This window comes from Tupaia chinensis, unplaced genomic scaffold (assembly GCF_000334495.1).
Source record: "Tupaia chinensis unplaced genomic scaffold, TupChi_1.0 Scaffold000014_1, whole genome shotgun sequence".
Classification (NCBI taxonomy): Eukaryota; Metazoa; Chordata; class Mammalia; order Scandentia; family Tupaiidae; genus Tupaia; species Tupaia belangeri.
Genome location: NW_006159444.1, coordinates 5,290,920 through 5,310,955, shown reverse-complemented (window position 1 = coordinate 5,310,955; position 20,036 = coordinate 5,290,920). Strand labels below are relative to the sequence as shown.

The 20,036-nt window shown below is 43.7% G+C and overlaps 2 protein-coding genes across 3 annotated transcripts in view; one reads left to right on the top strand and one right to left on the bottom strand.

Moving 5' to 3' along the window:
• The window catches only part of RMND1 (required for meiotic nuclear division 1 homolog), a 48,653-nt gene extending 29,237 nt beyond the window's left edge, over positions 1 to 19,416 (bottom strand). The window contains exons 1-4 of the mRNA XM_006140010.3: positions 19,258 to 19,416; positions 13,753 to 14,273; positions 2,948 to 3,056; positions 1,288 to 1,363 (exon numbers count right to left, since the gene is read on the bottom strand). Coding sequence (XP_006140072.1) covers positions 1,288 to 1,363; positions 2,948 to 3,056; positions 13,753 to 14,256 — 689 coding nt within the window. The 5' untranslated portion in view covers positions 14,257 to 14,273; positions 19,258 to 19,416. The remainder of the gene's footprint in view (positions 1 to 1,287; positions 1,364 to 2,947; positions 3,057 to 13,752; positions 14,274 to 19,257) is intronic.
• A 104-nt stretch (positions 19,417 to 19,520) lies between these two features.
• Positions 19,521 to 20,036, top strand: part of DCPH1 (damage control phosphatase 1) — a 25,456-nt gene continuing 24,940 nt past the window's right edge. For both annotated transcript variants that reach the window (XM_006140009.3, XM_006140008.3), the window contains exon 1: positions 19,521 to 19,795. Coding sequence is in view for 1 of the 2 variants with exons in the window: in XM_006140008.3 (XP_006140070.1) it covers positions 19,755 to 19,795 (41 nt within the window). In the remaining variant the exon portion in view is untranslated. The remainder of the gene's footprint in view (positions 19,796 to 20,036) is intronic.

Genomic DNA, 20,036 nt, shown 5'->3' with positions numbered 1-20,036 from the left:
GAACTAAGACCATAAAACCTCCGTTTGGGTTCTTATGAATGTTCCAGGTGCACCTGTTGTGCCACTTACACTTTGGTGACCATGGGCAACTCACTCTCAGCGTGCTTTGCTGTGAAATGAGAATAGACCTTCCTCAAGTATGGAGAGGATACTATGAGATTATCTTTATTTTTGAACTGCCAGAGGGCACATGCATTCTCCAGAGATACAGAGAGTGAGAGAGCGGTAGAAAAGCACCTCCCATTGAGGAGTAATCACACTGTAATTCCTTCTCTTCCATGTCTCTATCCTGTCAGGATTTAAGGCATGCTTGCACGTGTACATGCACATGGCGTGTTTTTCAAGCGGCTGGGTCAAGGACTTGAATTGCAGTTAGTCACGTGGGATCTGGATCCTTTAACCTCTAGGCTACAGGCCGGCCCAATCTGAGATTATTATACATGGTTTCTACTATTATTTCTAGTCAGCTACTCTGGAGCACCTGGCATTAAGACAACCTTTAAATAGAAGAAGTAAGTATCTGTGAGTCACGGTCCCTGTCTGAAGTCTCTGGAGAGGTAAGGTGAGCTAAAACTTTTAACTATAGAGCAACTGAGGGGGAACAGAGGGAAGAAAATTGTAAGGAAGAACAGACAGCAAGAAGAGGTAGTATTAGTCTGATAAAGGACACTCTTCGGTATCCCTCTATGGAAAATAGTACGCTTCACAGAAATTTAGTCAATAAAAATCCTTATTTACAAAGAAAGACAAACTGGGGAAGATTACCTGTGTAAAGAAAATGACTACTTTCTTGTTCCTAAAATTCTATATACCAGAGGATTCCTAAAACTGACAAACTCTCCTAGATCAGATAAGAGAGATTTCTGCTATGCTATCGGGCGCTTGCACTGGCCACAAAGAGACACAAAGCAAGAAATTACCCCTGGGGGCGGGTGGTGGTCACACTACAATCCCTTCTTCTCCATTCTCCTTTCAGGATATTGGGCACGCACACATGCCTGGCTTGAGTTTGAAGCCACTGGGTCCGGGACCTGAACCACGGTAGACAACACGGGAGTCCAGCAAGGTAACCATTACACCATCTGCTGGTCCCCACAGATACATTCTGAACATACTCACAATAAAGAGAGGCCCACTGACACCTATAAAGACCATAATTACCTGATTATAGAGCTACTGAGGGGGAACAGAGAGAAGGAAATTGTAAGGAAGAACAGACAGCAAGAAGAGGTAGATTAGTCTGATAAAGGACACCCACCTTCCAGCAGGGTGTCTTTCCTGCCTTACCTAAAGAAGAATATTGTTCCAGGATCACCTTCTTTTGCAGAATTTTCTACACCCATCACCAAAATATTTGCTGCATCTGTGATTTTAAAATAAATGAATGAAAAAGTGACACAAGATGTAAGAGTCACCTATAAACACTTTAATAAAGTATTTACGATCATTTCTTCATATATCATAAGTGCTCTTTAACATATTCACCATCTTTCTATTAAGGCTTTTAAAAGGGCTTAACACATGGGACTTGGCAGATGGTGTAATGCTTACGTTGCTGGTCTCCCACATGGTCGACTGTGGTTTAAGTCCTGGACCTGGTGGCTTAAAACTCACTCTGGTGGTTTGAGGTCGGCCAACAATCCCCCTAAACAATTTTTGACCTTACGGGCACCTGACACAGACATGTGAACTCGCTACTGTCATCAAATAGCACAAATAGTTTGTTCCTATCATCAAAGCATGTGAGCTTTTTGTTATAGGGGGAGTGTGGTCGCTGGAGAAAGAGAGAGACAGTGAGAGGGAAGTGAGAAATCCTCCCTTGGGGAGATGGCCATGCTGTGATCTCTTCTCCTCTATTATCCTCCTTGGATTTTCGACATGCACGTACGAGCACCCAGAGTGATTTTCAAGTCTCAAGGTCTGGGACCAAACTGTGGTCAGTCATGTGGGAGTCCAGCACCGTAACCACCATGCTACCTGCAGGCTCTCGACTCTTTCTTACAGTCAATGACTCTCCCAAACTTTCTCTGTAGATGGTGATTTCTACCCTTTTAATTTCTCTACTTCGGAGTAAATTAATAACTTTTCTGGATATTGGGCTATCTTGAATTTCACTGTAAAATTTTCTTCCATCAGAATTGGCTCCTCAGACTAATGGTTAAGTGAGCTAGATCCCACATGGCTGACTGCAGTTCAAATTCTGAAGCCAATGGCTTGAAAAACATGCCTGGAGCTTGTGTGCATACCCCAAATCCCAACAGGATAGAGAACAGGAGAAGGAAGTGGGGTGTGACCACACCCCAGTGGTGGATGCTTTCTCCTCCCCTCCCCCCATCTCAGTCTCTTTGTTGAATGAATGCACTTTGCAATTAAAAAAAAAAAATTGAGAAAATTTTCTTCTGTCAAAATGTCCTAAGTTACTCATTTTATAATATAAAGCAGGCTATTTTGTCAAGAATCCTTCATTCTCACATTCTCAACTAAGTCTATTTCTAAATTTTCTTTAAAAATACTGTGTTTATCTCCTATCTAAACTCATTTTGTTAGTTTTAAAGTACTAGATTTGAGTGTACTCGAAAGAGCTGAAAAAAATTTACAGAAAAAGAAATGTTTCTATCAATTTCATGGTTCTTCTGTAACATAAAAATAATTTTTGAATGTGACAGAAATGAAGTTGCATGACCTATGACCACCCCAAGTAATAATGATCCCCTAAATAAGGCTTACTAAATCATACCGACTTCAATCTGAGAACTAAGTTCTCTGTAAAAACATTTTAGTCACTTACATTCATGTCATTTGTATAAAGGGATTCTATACTACTAATTTTATAACATAATCCTTTCAATAGAAAACAGGAAGGCAAACAGATGTATACTTAGGATGGTACCAGAAGAAATGATTTTCTAACACATTTTAACATATGTGGCCCTAGGATCAAACGTACCTCGAGGCAAGCTCGTGACTTCAACATATCCATGGGAAGACAGGTCTTGAGACAGGTGTCCCAGGTGGTACTCATCTGCGGTGGCGAAGGCTGTGCAGTGCATCATGTCCTGTGACAGGGAGGTGAGCACACACGGGTTAGAAGAGGCTAAGGCTTCTGTGATGGCTGCCGTGTCACCTTCGAGGACTCCTTTCTGCAAAGCCAGCAATCGCAACAGTCTTCTTCAAACATCTCAGAGGTTCACACGAGGGAGGCCACAAAGATGAAGAGGAAGAGGTTATAGGAAGACAAACTTGAGCTCAGTCTACCAACGGGCCTGTTCCTGCTAGCCAAAAACAGGGAGTGAGTACCCTGAAAGGGAAACCACTCCCAACTGGTGGCATTTCAAGCACAGACTGAACAAAAGACACAGAGGATTAAGGCATGACAGGGACACTGGAAGACATCATATTTCAAGTCTCTGCGACTCTGAGTTTCCATGAGTTTTTCACGGCAACATTAGCACTGCACAAGCAGAAATTCCTTTAAATCCACAAAGCAATTAGTTATTTTCACTCTGGTTAGTACTCAACAAAAAGGTCTGTGCACTGAGAATGCGTCCCAGTGTGGTCAGTGCTGTGCACACGCAGAGTCTTGTCTGTGTACACAGGTAGATGGACACGCTGTGTGTCTACATGGTGGACATAGGAACCAAGATGGCACCTGCAGCGTCTTCTCAAACTGTAGGTCACAACCCATTAGAAAGTTCCCATGTCAACTAAGCTTTAATAGATAAACTAGCTTCAACAGATAAATAAAACTAGCTTTACTAGATAAAGTAGGGAACATTATAGCACACTATTCATAGTAAAAACAAACTTCGTTTAATGAAGTCTTCTGTCACATACATGTGTCAACCTACGTATAATGGGTCACCGTGTACGTGAAATATAAAATATATTTCTCATCATGGGATATGGTCAATGCAGTATGAAATTTTTATTGATATACGAGTTAAGATTTCAGGCACAGGATTTTTTTTATTGCCTGAGGGTATATACACTCACCAGAGAGGACAGCACCTCCCAATTAGGGCATAGTCACCCCACAACTCCTTCTCCTCCATCTTTCCACCCAGTCAGATTATTGGGCATACACACACATCTGTCCAGCATATTTTTCAAGCCACCAAGGCTGAGATTCAAACCACTAGCTCCCTACTCGCAGGGCTTGATCATTGCTAAGGTGCCAGCCTCAGGCACAGCATTTTGATGAAAATTTCTTAAACATCAGAATAACAGTAATGACTATAAGGTTGTTGGGAGGCTGGAACAAGCTGATAATGTAAACTGCTCCGGATTGTGACTGGTGTAAAAGTTCAATAGTTCTTAGCTTCATGGTCCAAAGAAGTTTGAGTCATGACAACATTTACTCTTAGGATTCTGTCCTCTCAGCTCCCAAATTCCTTACCATTCTTACATTCCCACGGTGAAATTCCAGTGTGGTAGTAAAATTCCTTTCTTTTTTCCACCTCTATTACCTATCTAGCATCTGGCCCTTCCTCAAGGAAAGCCTACCTATGCTCGGCCTTTTCATTCATCTACTGTGTTCTGATCTGTGCTTCATAAAGTAGCAGAGGAATATAGAGAGTTTTGGGGAGCCACACAAACTGAAAAAAATCAGAAATTAAAAAAACAAAAAACAAAAAACTTGGGACCAGCAGTTGGAGTAATGGCTATGCTATGTCGCTGGACTCCCATGTAGTCGACTATGGTTTGAGTCCCAGACCCAGTGGTTTAAACTCACGCTGGGAATGTGTGCGTGCGTGCCCAAGATCCCGAGAGGAGAATGGAGGAGAAGGGACTGCAGCATGGCCATCCCCCTGGGTGTGTGTGTGTGTGATTTCTTGCTTTCTGTCTCTCTGTCTCTTTCTGGAGAGCGTATGCGCCCTATAGCAAAAACCACCCCAAAAAAAAAAAACCCTCATATGCAAAGCAGTTTAATTCCATTAGCAAAAAATTCTAAGTCAGGCAAAATGAAATTACTGAATATGGGAATAAACGGATATAAATGGATATGTACCCTCCTTTTGCAGATAACCCATAAACTATCAATAATTCTCAGGCATACGCAAGAGTAGAACACACACGTATTCCAGTGCATCTGGATCAAGGGGGCCCCAGCAGAGACGGTTACTGCAGCACAGGAGTCAGGGATGTGCTAAAGCTCAGAGGGGCAGGCACTGTCTGCTAAGGTCGCTGACACCGTATGAGCAGAGAGCAGGCTGGCTGGAAGGAAGGAGTCCTGTGAAAAGGCAGGAGATAAGGCCACTGCAGGCAGGCTCTGGTCTGTGAGGCCTGACAAAGCCACTGAGGTTGGCCAGGCAAAGTCCCAGGCTCTCAGCTGAGATGTGAGTTACTGCCACAACTCCTACAGCCGAAAGGCTCTCGGGGCTGGAGTGAGAAGAGCAGAGGCCCCAAAAGGAAGTTAGGTCAGACGCTAGTCCAGTGACGTTCTTCCAGTAAGGACTGAAAATGGTAGAGGCGGTTCTTTCTCCCGTACTAGTTGTCAACAGGCAGCTCAGGGGACCATCCAACTCAAGATGGATGTTTTAAAATTTTGAGTTGCCAACAAGAAATTGAGATTTCACACCAAATCCAGGTCTTGACCTTCCCAAGTCAAAGACCTAGCAGTAACGGACGCAGGTAGAACAGGGGTCTCCCCTTCTCTTTCTGTTACAGTCTCTGCCTGCTTCACCATTTATGTTACTGGCCGGCTGATCTGAGCTAGAACTGCATTCCACGTTGAACTTTCAATGACCAAGAAAGTCATTCAATGACTACTTTTGAGAAAATATACTCTGAACTCCAGAGTCAGGTTATAAATAAATCTTAAAACACAATGCTTTTACTTAGCCATTCCAAGGACCTCCATGGTTGGTTTTCTAAAGATTCCTTCTCTCAGCTTCTACTTTTCTTTTTTTACAAATTATTTTATTTAACTTTATTTATTTGTTTAAATTTGACTAGAGAGGGACAGAGTAAGAGAGAGAAAGGGGGGAGGAGTAAGAAAGTTACCCACCAGGTCCAGGACTCAAACAGTGGCCGGCCATGTGGGAGTCCAGCACCCCCAATCATGCCATGCACCGGCCCCAGCTTCCACTTATTAAGTTTCCTCAAAGTTCCATCCAATGTCACATGGCATTTATGGCTTGCCACACTACTTTCTATATCTTCCTTAAATTTCTTGAACCTGTCTCTGGTTATGTTGTAAACGTCTATTTTTTCCTATAGTATATACGCTCACCAGAGAGAAGAGAGAGAGAGAGACACCAATTGGGGCACGGTCACGCTACAATTCCCTCTCCTCCACTGCTCTAACCCGTTGGGATTTGGGGCACACATGCCCTGTGTGTTTTTCAAGTAGGTGGGACCAGGATTTGAACTGCAATCAGTCACATAGGATCCAGCTCACTTAACCAGCAAGCTACAGGGCTCAGCCCAAGGTGTGAACTTCTATTAGTAAATGATTCACAACTTTTAAAGTCTGACTTTTTGGACAGAAAGTGTTTTGGTTTTGTTTCTTTTGCTTTTAAATGTCATGTTTTTATTTAAGCCCATTTGCTAAAAGGAAAAAGAAACATAAAATGTTTTGCTTGTGGGACTAGCAGTTAGCATAATGGCTATGTCGCTGGACTCCCACGTAGTCAACTGCGGTTCGCGTCCTGGACCCAGTGGCTTAAAACTCACGCTGGGCGCGTGTGCGCCCAAGATCCCGAGAGGAGAATGGAGGAGAAGGGATTGCGGCGTGGTCATGCCCCCTGGGGGGTGATTTCTCGCTTTCTGTCTCTCTGTCTCTCTCTGTCTGTCTGACGAGCGCACGCGCCCTATAGTGAAAACCTCTCAAAAAAAAAAAAATGCTTTGCTTTAGCAATTTCCCCTCCTATTAATTAAAGGTGCTATTACTTTGTGAGAAACTTTAATTTTATCATGTCTTTCTGTGGGTTTTTAAATAATGAATCCTTATTTTGGGAACCAGTAGTTAGTGTAATGGCTATGTCACTGGACTCCCATGTAGTTGACTGTGGTTCGCGTCCCAGACCTGGTGGCTTAAAACTCACGCTGGGCGCATGTGCATGCATGCCCAAGCTCCCGAGAGGAGAATGGAGGAGAAGAGATTGTGGCGTGACCATCCCCTCTGGGGGGTGATTTCTCGCTTTCTGTCTCTATATCTCTGTCTGTCTGGTGAGCGTACGCACCCTATAGCGAAAACCTCCCCCCCCCAAATAATGAATTCTTCTTTTTATTAAGTATTAATTACATGAGAAAGGTCTTCAGAACGTTCATGGAAAATCTACACCTGGATTTCAAATATTTTTTGCACTAAAATAAACTTGTCTTTTAATTCTACTTTTCTCAACTTTTTTTGCTATAGCGTGTGTGCAGTCACTGCAGAGACAGAGAAACAGAAAGTGAGAAATCACCCCCCTCCCCAAGAGGGGATGGCCATGCTATAGTCCCTTCTCCTCCATTATCCTTTTAGGATTTTGGGCACATGCCCAGCATGAAATTTAAGCCACTGGGTCTGGGACTCGAACCATGGTCAACTATATGGGAGTCCAGAGACCGGTACCATTACACCATCTGCTGGTCCCTCTCAAACAGAAAACGTTTTTAAGCTTTAATTTTTTTTTTTTTTTGCCAGAGGGTGTGTGCACTTACCAGAGAGACAAAGAGACAAAGAAGAGAGAAAGTCAGAAAACACCCTCATGGTCTCCTGGTTATGCTGCCATCCCATCTCCATTTCTCCGTTCCAGGATTCTGGGCAAGCACACACACCTGACTGGCACATCCCTCAAACTGCTGGTCCAAGACTCAAACTGCTTAGTGGACCATGTGGGATCCAGCCCCCTTCGCCAGGCCACGGGCTGGCCCTTCTCTGAACTTTCTGAAGTCTCCTTATATCTATGTAAAATAAATTTCAAGTTTCAGTATGGGAATTGAAAACTTGTCATATAGATGTGCCAGGCCAACTTTAAATAGTGGATTTCCCTAAATTGAGGCTATTTTATTTTTAAAGTTTTAAAGACAAACAAACAAAACCCTCCTAAACCTGTGTATTTCAGTGTTTTGCTTCCCTGACTGCAGATGCCACCTGCCAGCAGGGGGGGCTAGAAATCTATGCATGACTTCTGTTTTGGTAGCTTACGTGCTCTGATCGGACACTTTTCTTAAAAAGAAAACTACTTTTACTCATGCTCTGTTACTGAAGAAAATAAGTGTATTAAGGTAATGCTGCTTCTCTGGTCACTGGGAAAGTCATGATGCATATTTTTTGCACAGAAAAATAATTATGACTTTCCTGATGACCTAATGTATTATTGCGATGCTATGATAGAACAAGAAATTTTTTAATTTGATCTTTGCCATTGGTTCCTGGCTCAGAGCTCTTAAGGTAATTTTCTGAATGACAGGAGTATTTTTTACTGTAACATTTAGTCTTTGCCTCTGGTTCCTGGCCTGGAGTTTCTAACCACCTCAGAAGCTCTTGAGTAACAGGAACGTCTTTAGTTCTAATCAGGCAACTCTTACTGGGCTCCTCGGCAGCTTCAGCATCGAGGGACTGGTCATCCCAAAGAACCTTGGAACGTTCAGTCCCACCCCTCAACCTACAGGGGAGGGCAAGGGACCGGAGCCTGGGCTACTAACTGATCGTGCATATGCGATGCAGTCCCCGTGAGAACGCCTATATGATGGGGCTTGGGGAACTTCAGGCTGGTGAGCACGACTACATGCCGACAGGGTGGCGCACCCCAATCCCACAGGAGCACAAGCTCCTATGTTTGGGGCACTTACAGACTTTACGCTATGTACCTGTTCACCTGGTTGTTCATTTGCATCCTTTATAACAACCACCTTTACAATACACTAGTAAACATAAGAGGTCTCCCTAAGTTTCGTAAACTATCAAACCGTAGGCGGAGGCCCTGGGAACCCCAGATTAGAGGTCAGTGGGAAGAACAGCTGTCCACATGGATCTGTGACTGGTGTCCGATGTGGTCAGTCTCGTGGGACCGAGCTTACCCTGTGGGGTCTGCACCCAGGTGAAGATGCAATTCCTGGGGCCAAGCAGTGGTAAATCTGGACTCATGTGAGAAGTCCTGGGTTCATGCTCCAGGGCCTCCCAGAGCAGCTAGGCACGAGCACCTGGGCTGCAGACTGGCTGGTCCAGGAAAGAGGGCCCTGCTGGGGGTGCCTGTCTCTCTTCCTCTCTTACGGAAGGGATGGGTAGACTTTTTTAAAAAAAAAAAAATGTGATTCCAATATAGAAAGTGACTGAAACCTTACTGGGCCAATTCCAAATGCAGTTTGGCAGATGAGTAAGAATCCGCTTCGAAGGGTGGAAACTCAACAAAGCACACCTGCTGTGATACAGAGCAGAGCCCTTTCCTTGTCTCTGTCAAGAGTGGTAAAAAGAATCATCTTGGAAGAAAGGATTGGGCAGCCCCCAAATGCCCATATGAAAATGGAGTGGTCCTCAATGTGGGACAGTAAAAGTCAACCTTCGGTCCTGAGGATACTCCCTAGTCATATCTCAAGATTGCTCTATTAAAAAGAAAGTTGTCGGACCAGCAGATGGCATAATGGCTACGTTGCTGGACTCCCATGCAGTCGACCGCAGTTCAAGTCCCGGACTCAGTGACTTAAACTCACATGGGGCACATGTGTGTGCGTGTCCAAGATTCTGAGAGGAGAATGGAGTCCAAGATTCTGAGAGGAGAATGGAGGAGAAGGAATTGTGGCATGGCCTTCCCCCTTGGGGGGTGATTTCTCACTTTCTGTCTCTCTCTCTTTCTGGTGAACACACGTGCCCTATAGCAAAAACGTCTCCAAAAAAAATGAAGTTGTTGGGACCAGCAGGTGACATGACGGTTGGGGTGCTGGACTTCCACATGGCCAACTGTAGTTTGAGTCCCCAATCTGGCAGCTTGATTTCTGACTTTCCTTTTCTATCTTTGTCTCTCCCTGGTCAAATTTAACAAATAAATAAAATATTTTTTTGAGAGATTTTTGCTATAGGGTGCATGCACTTGCCAGAGAGACCGAGAGACAGAAAGTGAGAAATCACCCCCCAGGGGGGTGGCTACAACACGATCCTTTCGCCTCCATTCTCTTCTTGGGATTTTGGGCCTGCATGCACACGCGCCTAGCTTGAGTTTCAAGCCTCTAGTTCCAGGACCTGAACTGTTGTCAGCCAGGTGGGAGATCAGGGATGTAACCATTACACCACCTGCTGGTCCCAAAATAAATCTTTGGAAAAAATAAAAGTAAAGTTGTAAAAAGACAGTGTTCTAAAAGTATTACCTCAGACCACTTTAGAAAACAGTATGTTGTTTTCCTGTGCTTTAGAAAACAACATACTGCTTCTGTTTTTGCAAAACTCCAATTGAAGTGAGTAACCCTTATCCCAAAGGCTTGGGACTAGAAGTATTATGGTTTTTTTCCGATTTGAAATATTTGTACATGATGTCATATCTTGGCAATGGGACCCAAATCTGAACGTGAAATTCATTTATGCTTCACAGACCATAGGCACATAGCCTGAAAATGAGTTTGGACCACAACAGAAGATAAAGTACGTGAGATAGAACTGGTGAAATAGAATCTTATGACTTTTGACTGAAACATCACTGATTTTCTTCTCTGCTCTGTTTTCTAGATTTAAGGATTTTTGTCTTGCCGAAAGGTTCATGTACCTATTTGAACAGAATCCTAACCTGTTTCCTAGCTTTCAGTTTTAAGCAAAGCCCTCTTAGCATTTCTTTGACTTTGATTTATTAAAGTTAAAACTGCTTTTCTTGAAATTAAAAAACATATTAAAAATACGTATTTAATGACTCCAGTAAGCTATGTAGCATCAACTAGGTGCTACTTTATAGATATTCATTCTGAGTAGAATGAGTCGAGTTTCACGCCTAAAGTCAGACATGTATTCACAGATATGTCTATATCAGCTGCACTTGCTACTAAAAGCAGTTAGATTATTTAAGATATTTTGTAAATCAATAAAATGTGGGGGGAAAAAAATGGAAAGTAACTCTAGACACCAGAGATAATGTGGGAGGAAGGTGAGAAATGGCAGAGGGTGAGAAATAGGGGGAAAATATTTATATACATATGTATTTTATATATATATATATAATTATATATATATGTGTGTGTATACACATATATATATATATGAAGAAACTAGAAATGGAACATTATAAATGATAACATGTGTGATAAAGCCACTATGCATAGTTCGAGTCCTGGACTCGGTGGCTTAAACACACTGGGTACACGTGCGTGAGTGCCCAAGATCCCAAGAGAATGGAGGAGAAGGGATTGCGGTGTGGCCATCACCCTTGGGGGGTGATTTCTTGCTTTCTGTCTCTCTATCTCTCTCTGTCTCTCTGGTGAGCACACATGCCCTAGAGCAAAAACCTCTAAAATAAATAAATAAAATAAATAAATAAATTTAAAAAGTTTTAGACTTTGGAGTATTTTGGATTAGGGATGCTCAACCTGTATGTTACATAATGTCTACTATAAACAGACCTAGGAAATTAATGACTCCTTAACTTCAGTGCTGGAAAAAGTTATTTAAGATACTTTTAGAATTTTTTCTGTCCCCCACCTCAGACAACAAGAAACATAAAATCCCAGAATATGATAAATCCTTTTATTATTTAATTATTGGGCATCTCAGAATTAAATGTTCTGGGAACCAGCAGTTAGCATAATGGCTATGTCGCTGGATTCCCACGTAGTCGACCACAGTTCGTGTCCCGGACCCGGTGGCTTAAAACTCACACTGGGCGTGTGTGCGTGCATGCCCAAGATCCCGAGAGGAGAATGGAGGAGAAGGGATTGCGGCGTGGCCATCCCCCCTGGGGGGTGATTTCTCGCTTTCTGTCTCTATGTCTTCTATGTCTCTGTCTGTCTGGCAAGCGCAGGCGCCCTATAGCAAAAACCTCTCAAAAAAAAAAAAAGAATTAAATGTTCAACTAGATTATAACAGGTACCTCATAACATTTGTTTCTCTGTTCATAACAATTGTTTGCTCTGTCTTACATTTGAATACTCTTATTTTATTTGAACTGTGTTGAATTTTGAAAATTTACCTTATACCTTTTCTTGGATGGAAGCGGAAAAAAGACTGAAGAAAAACAAAAAGTAAAATCCGGAAAAATTGTTTTTAAGTACAGCACAGACAAATTAAGTCTCTTTGATAGTTCATAACCAACTACAAAGAAAGTGACTTCTCTGATCCCATCAACTTCTGCATAAGAAACTTCATGGACTATCTAGCCATGCTGCTAGATTTAACAAAAGAAAACATGAGTTGATCTTTTGCATCTGCCATAAATTCAAGTTTTCAAACTTAATGTCACCTTAATTTCAAACTTAAATACCACGTTTCCCAGACCCGAGAGCTAGGAAGAAGGAAGCAGTGAGGGTGGAACCTGCACAACCTTCCAGGCTTCAGATCCTGGGTTCCAAGAAACCATGCAAGGACGGAAACCAAACTAGGACCCAAACTGAAAACTGCTCGTTAACTCCCTACTTTGGAATTTCAGAGGAGTAATTCAGGTACATATGCCCTTTCAAAGGATGTCGGGCAGTCAAACACACACACACACACACACACACACACACACATCCTTTCAAAGGATGTCGGGCATACAGTCAATCACACACACACAGCCCAAATTAAATATGCTCAGGGGCTCTACTCAGAATCAAGAATTGCAGTTTAAGCGGTTTTCTGATAGATTCAAAAGACCTCATCAGTTTTAAATATGCACAATCCCATCTTTCATGTTGATGACTATCAACACAAAAGATTCCTTTGCCTTGTTTCAGTCCTTTCTGATTTAATAACATTAAGTACAAGGTCCAACCCTAAGTATTTTATGCAAGGTACAAAGGCAGAACAAGGGTTTGATCCTAACTCGGATGCTGTGTATCACTTAAAGGGAAAATGCAAATGGTACCTGGAAAATTCCCAGAAACCTCTTAACAGCAAGCTAAAAACACCCCCTTGAACTTTTAAAAGGATTAAAAAAAGTAAACATGCCCTAGTTGTGCTTTGATTTTATTTTGCCATGTCATTTCACCACCTCGTGTGATTACCATAGGTTAATGAATGCTTACCCATCTGCATAGTTAGAACTTTTCAAAATTGATGTAGAATTTTTAATTTTTTTTTTAAGAGCAATTTTTGCTATAGGGTGTGTGTGCTCGCTGGAGAGACAGAGAGACAGACAGAAAGCAAAAAAGTACTCTCCCCCGGGGGGGATGGCCATGCGGCAATCCCTTCTCCATTCTCCTCTTGGGATTTTGGGCACATATGCACACATGCCTGGCCTGAGTTTTAAGTAGCGTGGTCCAAAACGTGAACCATGGCTGACTATGTGGGAGTCTAGCAATATAACCATTATGCCATCTGTTGGTCTCTAATTAATTTTTTAAAAGTAGATATTTTTCACAGTTCATTCCTAGACTGGACATAATCCTTGTCCTCTTTGTCAAAGATTCTTTAGACCAATAACTATTCCTTTTTCATAACCTATATTTTTATATCTTGCTTTGCCCATGTGTCACTCATTCTTAAAAATTAAGATTTTTCACTCCCTTTGGATATATTATGCTTCAAAGGCCTTGCTTGATGAAAACTTGCAGGCCGACTGTTAGTTCTCTCAGGCTGGCAGTGAGACTGTCGTGCAATGCACGTTCATGCAGACAGGGATGACAGGGGAGTGCCACGGCTGCACCATTTACCTCGCTCACAGACAGAGCTGGAAGGTTGGTCCTGGACGGCTGCCTGGTCCTCGATGCTTTCAGTGGTCTCTTGATTTGCGGAAAGTCTTGTTTCGGGACAAATGTTTCTGTTGATAAAGATGAGTAATGCCTTTTTAGTATTTTTATAAACCACTTAGAACCCAGTAGATTTGGTTTGTGGGTCACTTTCCTGTGAGTACCAAACGATTTCACGATTGGAAGGTGGGCTTTTCCATCTTGGCAATGGGAGGCATTTAATGGGGAGCCTATGCTTGTCTGTGACAGTCGCCAGTTCATTTCCAGGATCTGAAGCTTGTGCAGACCGCCGGCCGTCCTATCAGGAAAGGATAAAACCAAGCTCCGAGCTACTGGAGGGGCGCTGCGGGATGGGTTTTCAAACTCCTTATGTGGCTGTGACGTCAGGTGAACAAATCTTCTGCACTGATGTGCTTCTGATAAAAGACGGCATGATCCAGTTAGGGCTCTGAGAAGTCTGGCTGACATTACTGCCACATCCCGGGCTAGAAGAAAAATAATTCAAAGTTCAAGTTTGCTTGTTTATTTTAATTTCCAGAGGGCACCAGTACTCACCAGAGACAGAGAGAAAGCACACCCTATGAGCGCATAGTCACACCATAATCTTGTCTCCATTCTGTCGGGATTTGGAGCACTCATGTGCACCCAGCGTTTCTCAAGCTGCTGGGACCGGGGTTTGAACCTGGGTTGGCCATGTGCAATTTGGCTCCCTTTACTGCTAGGCTACATAAGGGCTTGGTCCATGATTATTTATTTTACTGTTTAAAATATATCTAATATCAATATTTCCCTAGGTAATAGGCATGTTTCTATAGAAAAATAATTGCAAAACAGATACATCTGATATCTAATAAAAGAACAAGAAAATAAATAGTGTTTCTGCCACTTTTCCTGTAGTCAACCTCTGGACTTTTTTTTTTTTTTTTTAAAGAATTATTTTATTTAACTTTATTTATTTTTAAAATTGTTTTTAAATTTATTTTTATTTATTTATTTATTTATTTTTTGAGAGGTTTTTGCTATAGGGCATGTGTGCTTGCCAAACAGAGAGAGACATAGAGACAGAAAGCGAGAAATCACCCCCCAGGGGGGATGGTCACGCCGCAATCCCTTCTCCTCCATTCTCTTCTCGGGATTGTGGGCACGCATGCATAGGCGCCCAGCGTGAGTTCTAAGCCACCAGGTCCAGGATGCGAACCGTGGTCGACCACGTGGGAGTCCAGCGACATAGCCATTACACTAACTGCTGGTTCCCTTTATTTATTTATTTTTGACCAGAGAGGGACAGAGTAAGAGTGAGAAAGCAAGTCACCAGGTTCACGACTCAAACCATGGTCGGCCAGGTGGAAGTCCACCGCCCTTAACCACCATGTCACCTGCCAGCCCCTCTCTGGCCTTTTTTTACTGAAGATCACAAGCTACTGATAGGACGAGGGCCTTAAAAAAAAAAAAAAAGAATAATAAGACATCTTCATTTACTTCATTAGTGTATCAGCTATTAAAAAAAAAAAAACTGTATTCACAAATGCCTTTAACTTAATACTTACCTAACCTTTATAGTAAGATAAACAATGAGCAAGGGCTAGGGGTGGACCCCTTAAAGTCCAAGGTCTCTGCCACGTGGTGCTGACGTCTTGTGGGACATAGGCATGTTTTTTTTTTTTTTTTCCACCAGACTGAGAGAGAGAGAAAGAGAGAAAGCACACCCCATGCGGCAGGGTCATGCAGCAATTCCTTCTCTGTTCTCCTATCCGGATTCCGGATTTGGGGCATACGTGTCGCACTTGTTCCTCAAGCTGCTGGGTCTGGGACTCAAACCATGCATTTGGTCATGTGGAATCCAGCCACTGTAAACACCACCCCACAGACTGGCCTGAAACAGGCATTTTCAACTCCTCATTACACAGATCAGTGGACTAGACCCTCCCACTGAGCTAAAGCACACAATGCTGAGAAAACATACAAGTGTTTCTATGTCTCTACAGGAAGAGTCAAGAGTGGCTCCCAGAAAGATTAAAGTTGCTTGTCAGAAAAGGTGCTTTTCAGGGACCAGCAGTTAGCGTAATGGCTATGTCGCTGGACTGCCACGTAGTTGACCACGGTTTGCGTCCTGGACCCGGTGGCTTAAAACTCACGCCAGGTGCGTGTGCGTGTGTGCCCAAGATCCCAAAAGGAGAATGGAGGAGAAGGGATTGCGGCATGGCCATCCTTCCTGGGGGGTGATTTCTCGCTTTCTATCTCTCTGTCTCTCTCTGTCTGTCGGACGAGCGCACGTGCCCTATAGTAAAAAATCTCTTAAAAAAAAGAAAAAGGGTGTTTTTCAGATTGGGGCTGGACAAAAGAGTGGGGGGGGTGGGGGTAGAGCTATCAGAAACACATATACACACACTCACTCCAGACAAACAAACAGATTATATACGTAGTAACTACAGCCCTTATTTACAGTATAAAGTGTCTGTTATACAAACGTAAACCTACAACTAGGTAATCAGTAATTCTTTTTTTTTTTCTTTTTTCTTTTGAGAGGTTTTCGCTATAGGGCGCATGCGCTTGCCAGACAGACAGAGAGACATAGAGACAGAAAGCGAGAAATCACCCCCCAGGAAGGATGGCCATGCCGCAATCCCTTCTCCTCCATTCTCCTCTAGGGATCTTGGGCACACACACACATGCGCCCGGCGTGAGTTTTAAGCCACCGGGTCCAGGACGCGAACCGTGGTCAACTACGTGGGAGTCCAGCGACATAGCCATTACGCTAACTGCTGGTTCCCTAATCAGTAATTCTTGAAAAAATAACATAGTAGGTGTCAGAGATTCAAGTCTGAACAGTGATCTCAAAATTCACTCCAGCACATGAAACAGAGTGTGTCAAACGAACTGCTACGGCATCCAGAGACAGGAACACCTGGGATGAAGAGTAGCGGGGAGGTTCACAGAGGTGACGTTTGACCTGGGTCTCGAGGGGGCAAGATCAGCAAAGCAAACCCTCCAGGTAGGTACCCACACCAGTATTACTGGACAAATGGTGTTAATGCGGGAAGGGGAAGAGTGTGCAGCAGGAGGTGAGGTGCTTAAAAAGGAGCCAGCGGCCGGATCATGAAAAGATTGACTCAGTGATCCTGAATTGTTTCTATACCGAGGGGAAGCCAGAGCCTTAAGTGTGACACTCACATGGTTAAATGTGTGTTTAAGAAACATATTTTTAATAAAAATATGAGCAAAACCTGGACATTGCTTTTGAGTACTTTCTATACACCAGGGCTGTTTTATCTAACAATAACCTATCTAACCAGGCATTTAATGAATGAGGAAACAGGTATAGAGGGGCCAAGTGCTAGGTTAGCGAATGGCAGAGAGGTAATTAAAATCCCGGCTTTCCAGTTCCCAGTATACTCTTAACTGCTACACTGTAACACCTCCCTTACATAGCACTAAAAATAAGCATGAGGGGCCAGCAAGTAGTGGTTAAAGACGCTGGACTCCCACATGGCTAACTGCAGTTCGAGTCCTGGACTTGGCAGCTTTCTCTTTCTCTGGACAAATTAAAAATAATAATTATAATAAATAAAATAAAATAATTCTTTTAAAAACAAACAAACATGAGTCACAATGACATTTAGGAGGTAGAACCTGCTTTCAAAATACCTTCAAAAGTTGGTGTTGTGTTTAGGTCAATGCAATTAGCAACTGCAGTTTGCCTTTAAACAGCACCATTCCCTGTCAATTGAACAGTGGCTTTTGAGGAGCCTAATTGTAAGATATAATTGGAAATTTGCATACTAACCAGGACTCTTTCATTTTCTTTGAGGAGCCTGCAGCCCACCAAGGCTCACTGGTTAAAGTCACTGATTACCTCTGCATATTTAAATACAAGTAACTTCTCAGTCTTCGCCTGAGATACCAAGCCACATTTCATACAATTGATCACTCCATCCTCCTCAAAGCATCTTCTTCTTGGCTTCTAGAATACCACACTGGCAGTGTCCTGCTACTTGAATGGCTGCACCTATAGTCAGGTTTTTTCATCCATTTAAGAATGGAATGCACCAGGGCTGTCTCAGGGCCACTTTTCTCCCGTATAAATCTCCTGGTGACCTCACCCAGTCTCACAGGTGTATATACCATCTACACATGGATGGCTATCAAGTATTTATCTCTAAGCCACTTCAATAAGCATAAAAAATGTAACGTACTCAAAAGTGAGCTTCTGAAATCTTCCCACAAAACTCCTTCTTGTGGTCTTCCCCATTCACAAACAACAATCACATCCTTATATTAGCTAAAGCTGAAAACCTGGAGCCACCCTTGGCGATTGTCTTTATCCTCCACACACTATGTCGGTAAATTCCACTGGCTTTACGTGGGGCAGATCTCATCACCACCACTGCTCCTAGGTTAAGTGTCACTCCCTCTCCCACCAGTCACTCCCTGGTCTTCCTTCCTCTGCCCTTGGCCTCCTACAGATCTTTCTCAACAGCATCCAAATCATACTTTGTAAACTTCAGTGGGATTACATCTTTCCTTAGTGCAAAATTTGATGGCCTCCCATTTCACGTACCATAAAGTCAAAGTCCATAAAATGGCATATGTGGTCACCACTTTGATGTTTCCTGTCTCCCTTTCTCATTTCGCTCCAGCCACTCCTGGCCTCTGGGTCCTTGCACTTTCGTTTCTAACTGGAAGGCTCACTCATCACTCACCTCCTCCAGAGCTTTCCTCAAGTGTCTTCTCCCAGTAAAGTCTCCCCCAACCACTATCCAGTCTTCCATCTTCCTCTCCTTTATATTTCTTCATTGCATTTAGCATCACTTGTATACCTTGAATTTTCGGTTTACTGATTCATACAGCAAACAGGAGCTGAGTTGTCACCATGCCCTAGACATCTGTCCCAGATGCTAATAATACAGATGAAAATAGAAAACAAAAATCCCTCTCTTCTGAAGCTTAAGTTACACTGGGAGTGATAGACAACAAATGTGGTAATTCAGAAAGATATATATACACCAGTTGCACGATAAATGAAAAACATAAAAAAGGATGGATTTTTTGCTTCTCTACCCCCTCTAGAAAGCAAACTCCATAAAGATAAGGATTTTTATGTTTTGTTCTGGGCACATTTCAACTTTTAAGTATAATACCAATTAAGAAAACGGGTTACAACTAGGCTAGGATTTAAAGGATAAATGGCGCTAATCTTCGGGAATGCGCCTTTCATTTCCTTAAGCTCCAAATTATTTTACTGCTCTTTGCAATTAGCACAATGCACTGGCTCAAAAAAAAAAAAAGACTTTAATAAGTGTTTACCGATCGAGTGCTTTTACTTTCAGCTAAGTCGATCAAAGATCACTGTCAGAGGCAAGAGGTCATAGCGGTATCAAAACTGTACCGAGAGGTTTCCGGCGACCGGGACCGAGGCCAAGACTTCTGCGCTACACCGTACGAAATACGAGGGGAAGGCAGTGCACTAACCTCTCCGCCGGAGGAGATGGAAGCGCCAGGGGCGCAAGCTTCCGCCGCACGACTGCAGAGCAGTGAGCGGCCGCCGCTGTCTCCCGCTCCCGCTGCCAAACCTCTCTAGGCAGAGGGCTCGCTCCCAGTGCCCGACGCCGCGCAGGCGCACAAAACTCGGGGCCCCGCCAGCAGACAGCCGCCTGAGCCACGTGACGGCCCGACCACGTGACCAGCGCCGCGGCTACCTCTTCCGCTCCCTACCTCCCGGTCCTTGCCTGCTTCCGCCTTCCGTCCGCTTCCGTATTCCGCTCCTCTCGTCACCCTCCGCTGTACCCGCCTTTGTCCCCGGAAGATCTCCGCGTCCTGGAGCCAGCCATTGTTTGCCTCCTGTATGGGCACTAAATAAAGTTGTATCATTCAAAAAACCGTTTTTTTAAAGTCGCAGCGTACCGTTTTCAGCTACTCCTTCGCGGCGGCACCCCCTGTATTCCCGCGGCTGGTGAGACCCAAGCGTGATGGCGGAGTGTCCTGCGTCTCTCTCAGGACAGGACGTGGGGTTCGTCTCGCTTTTTACTTCTCCACTTTAAGACAAAAGCGGGCCTCGCCGGGTAACTGTGGATAACGGGCGGAGGGCGCCGCCCGTTGGGGGCTACGAGTTCCAGTCCCGCCGTCGGGCTCCACTTCCCGGGGTCGCGCTCTCGGGCTTCGCGGACTCGAGAGCGAGGGGGCCCCGCGGAAGGGAGTCCCACGTAGCGGCTGCGCGCGGGGGGGGGGAGACGGGCGGGTTTGCGGGGCCT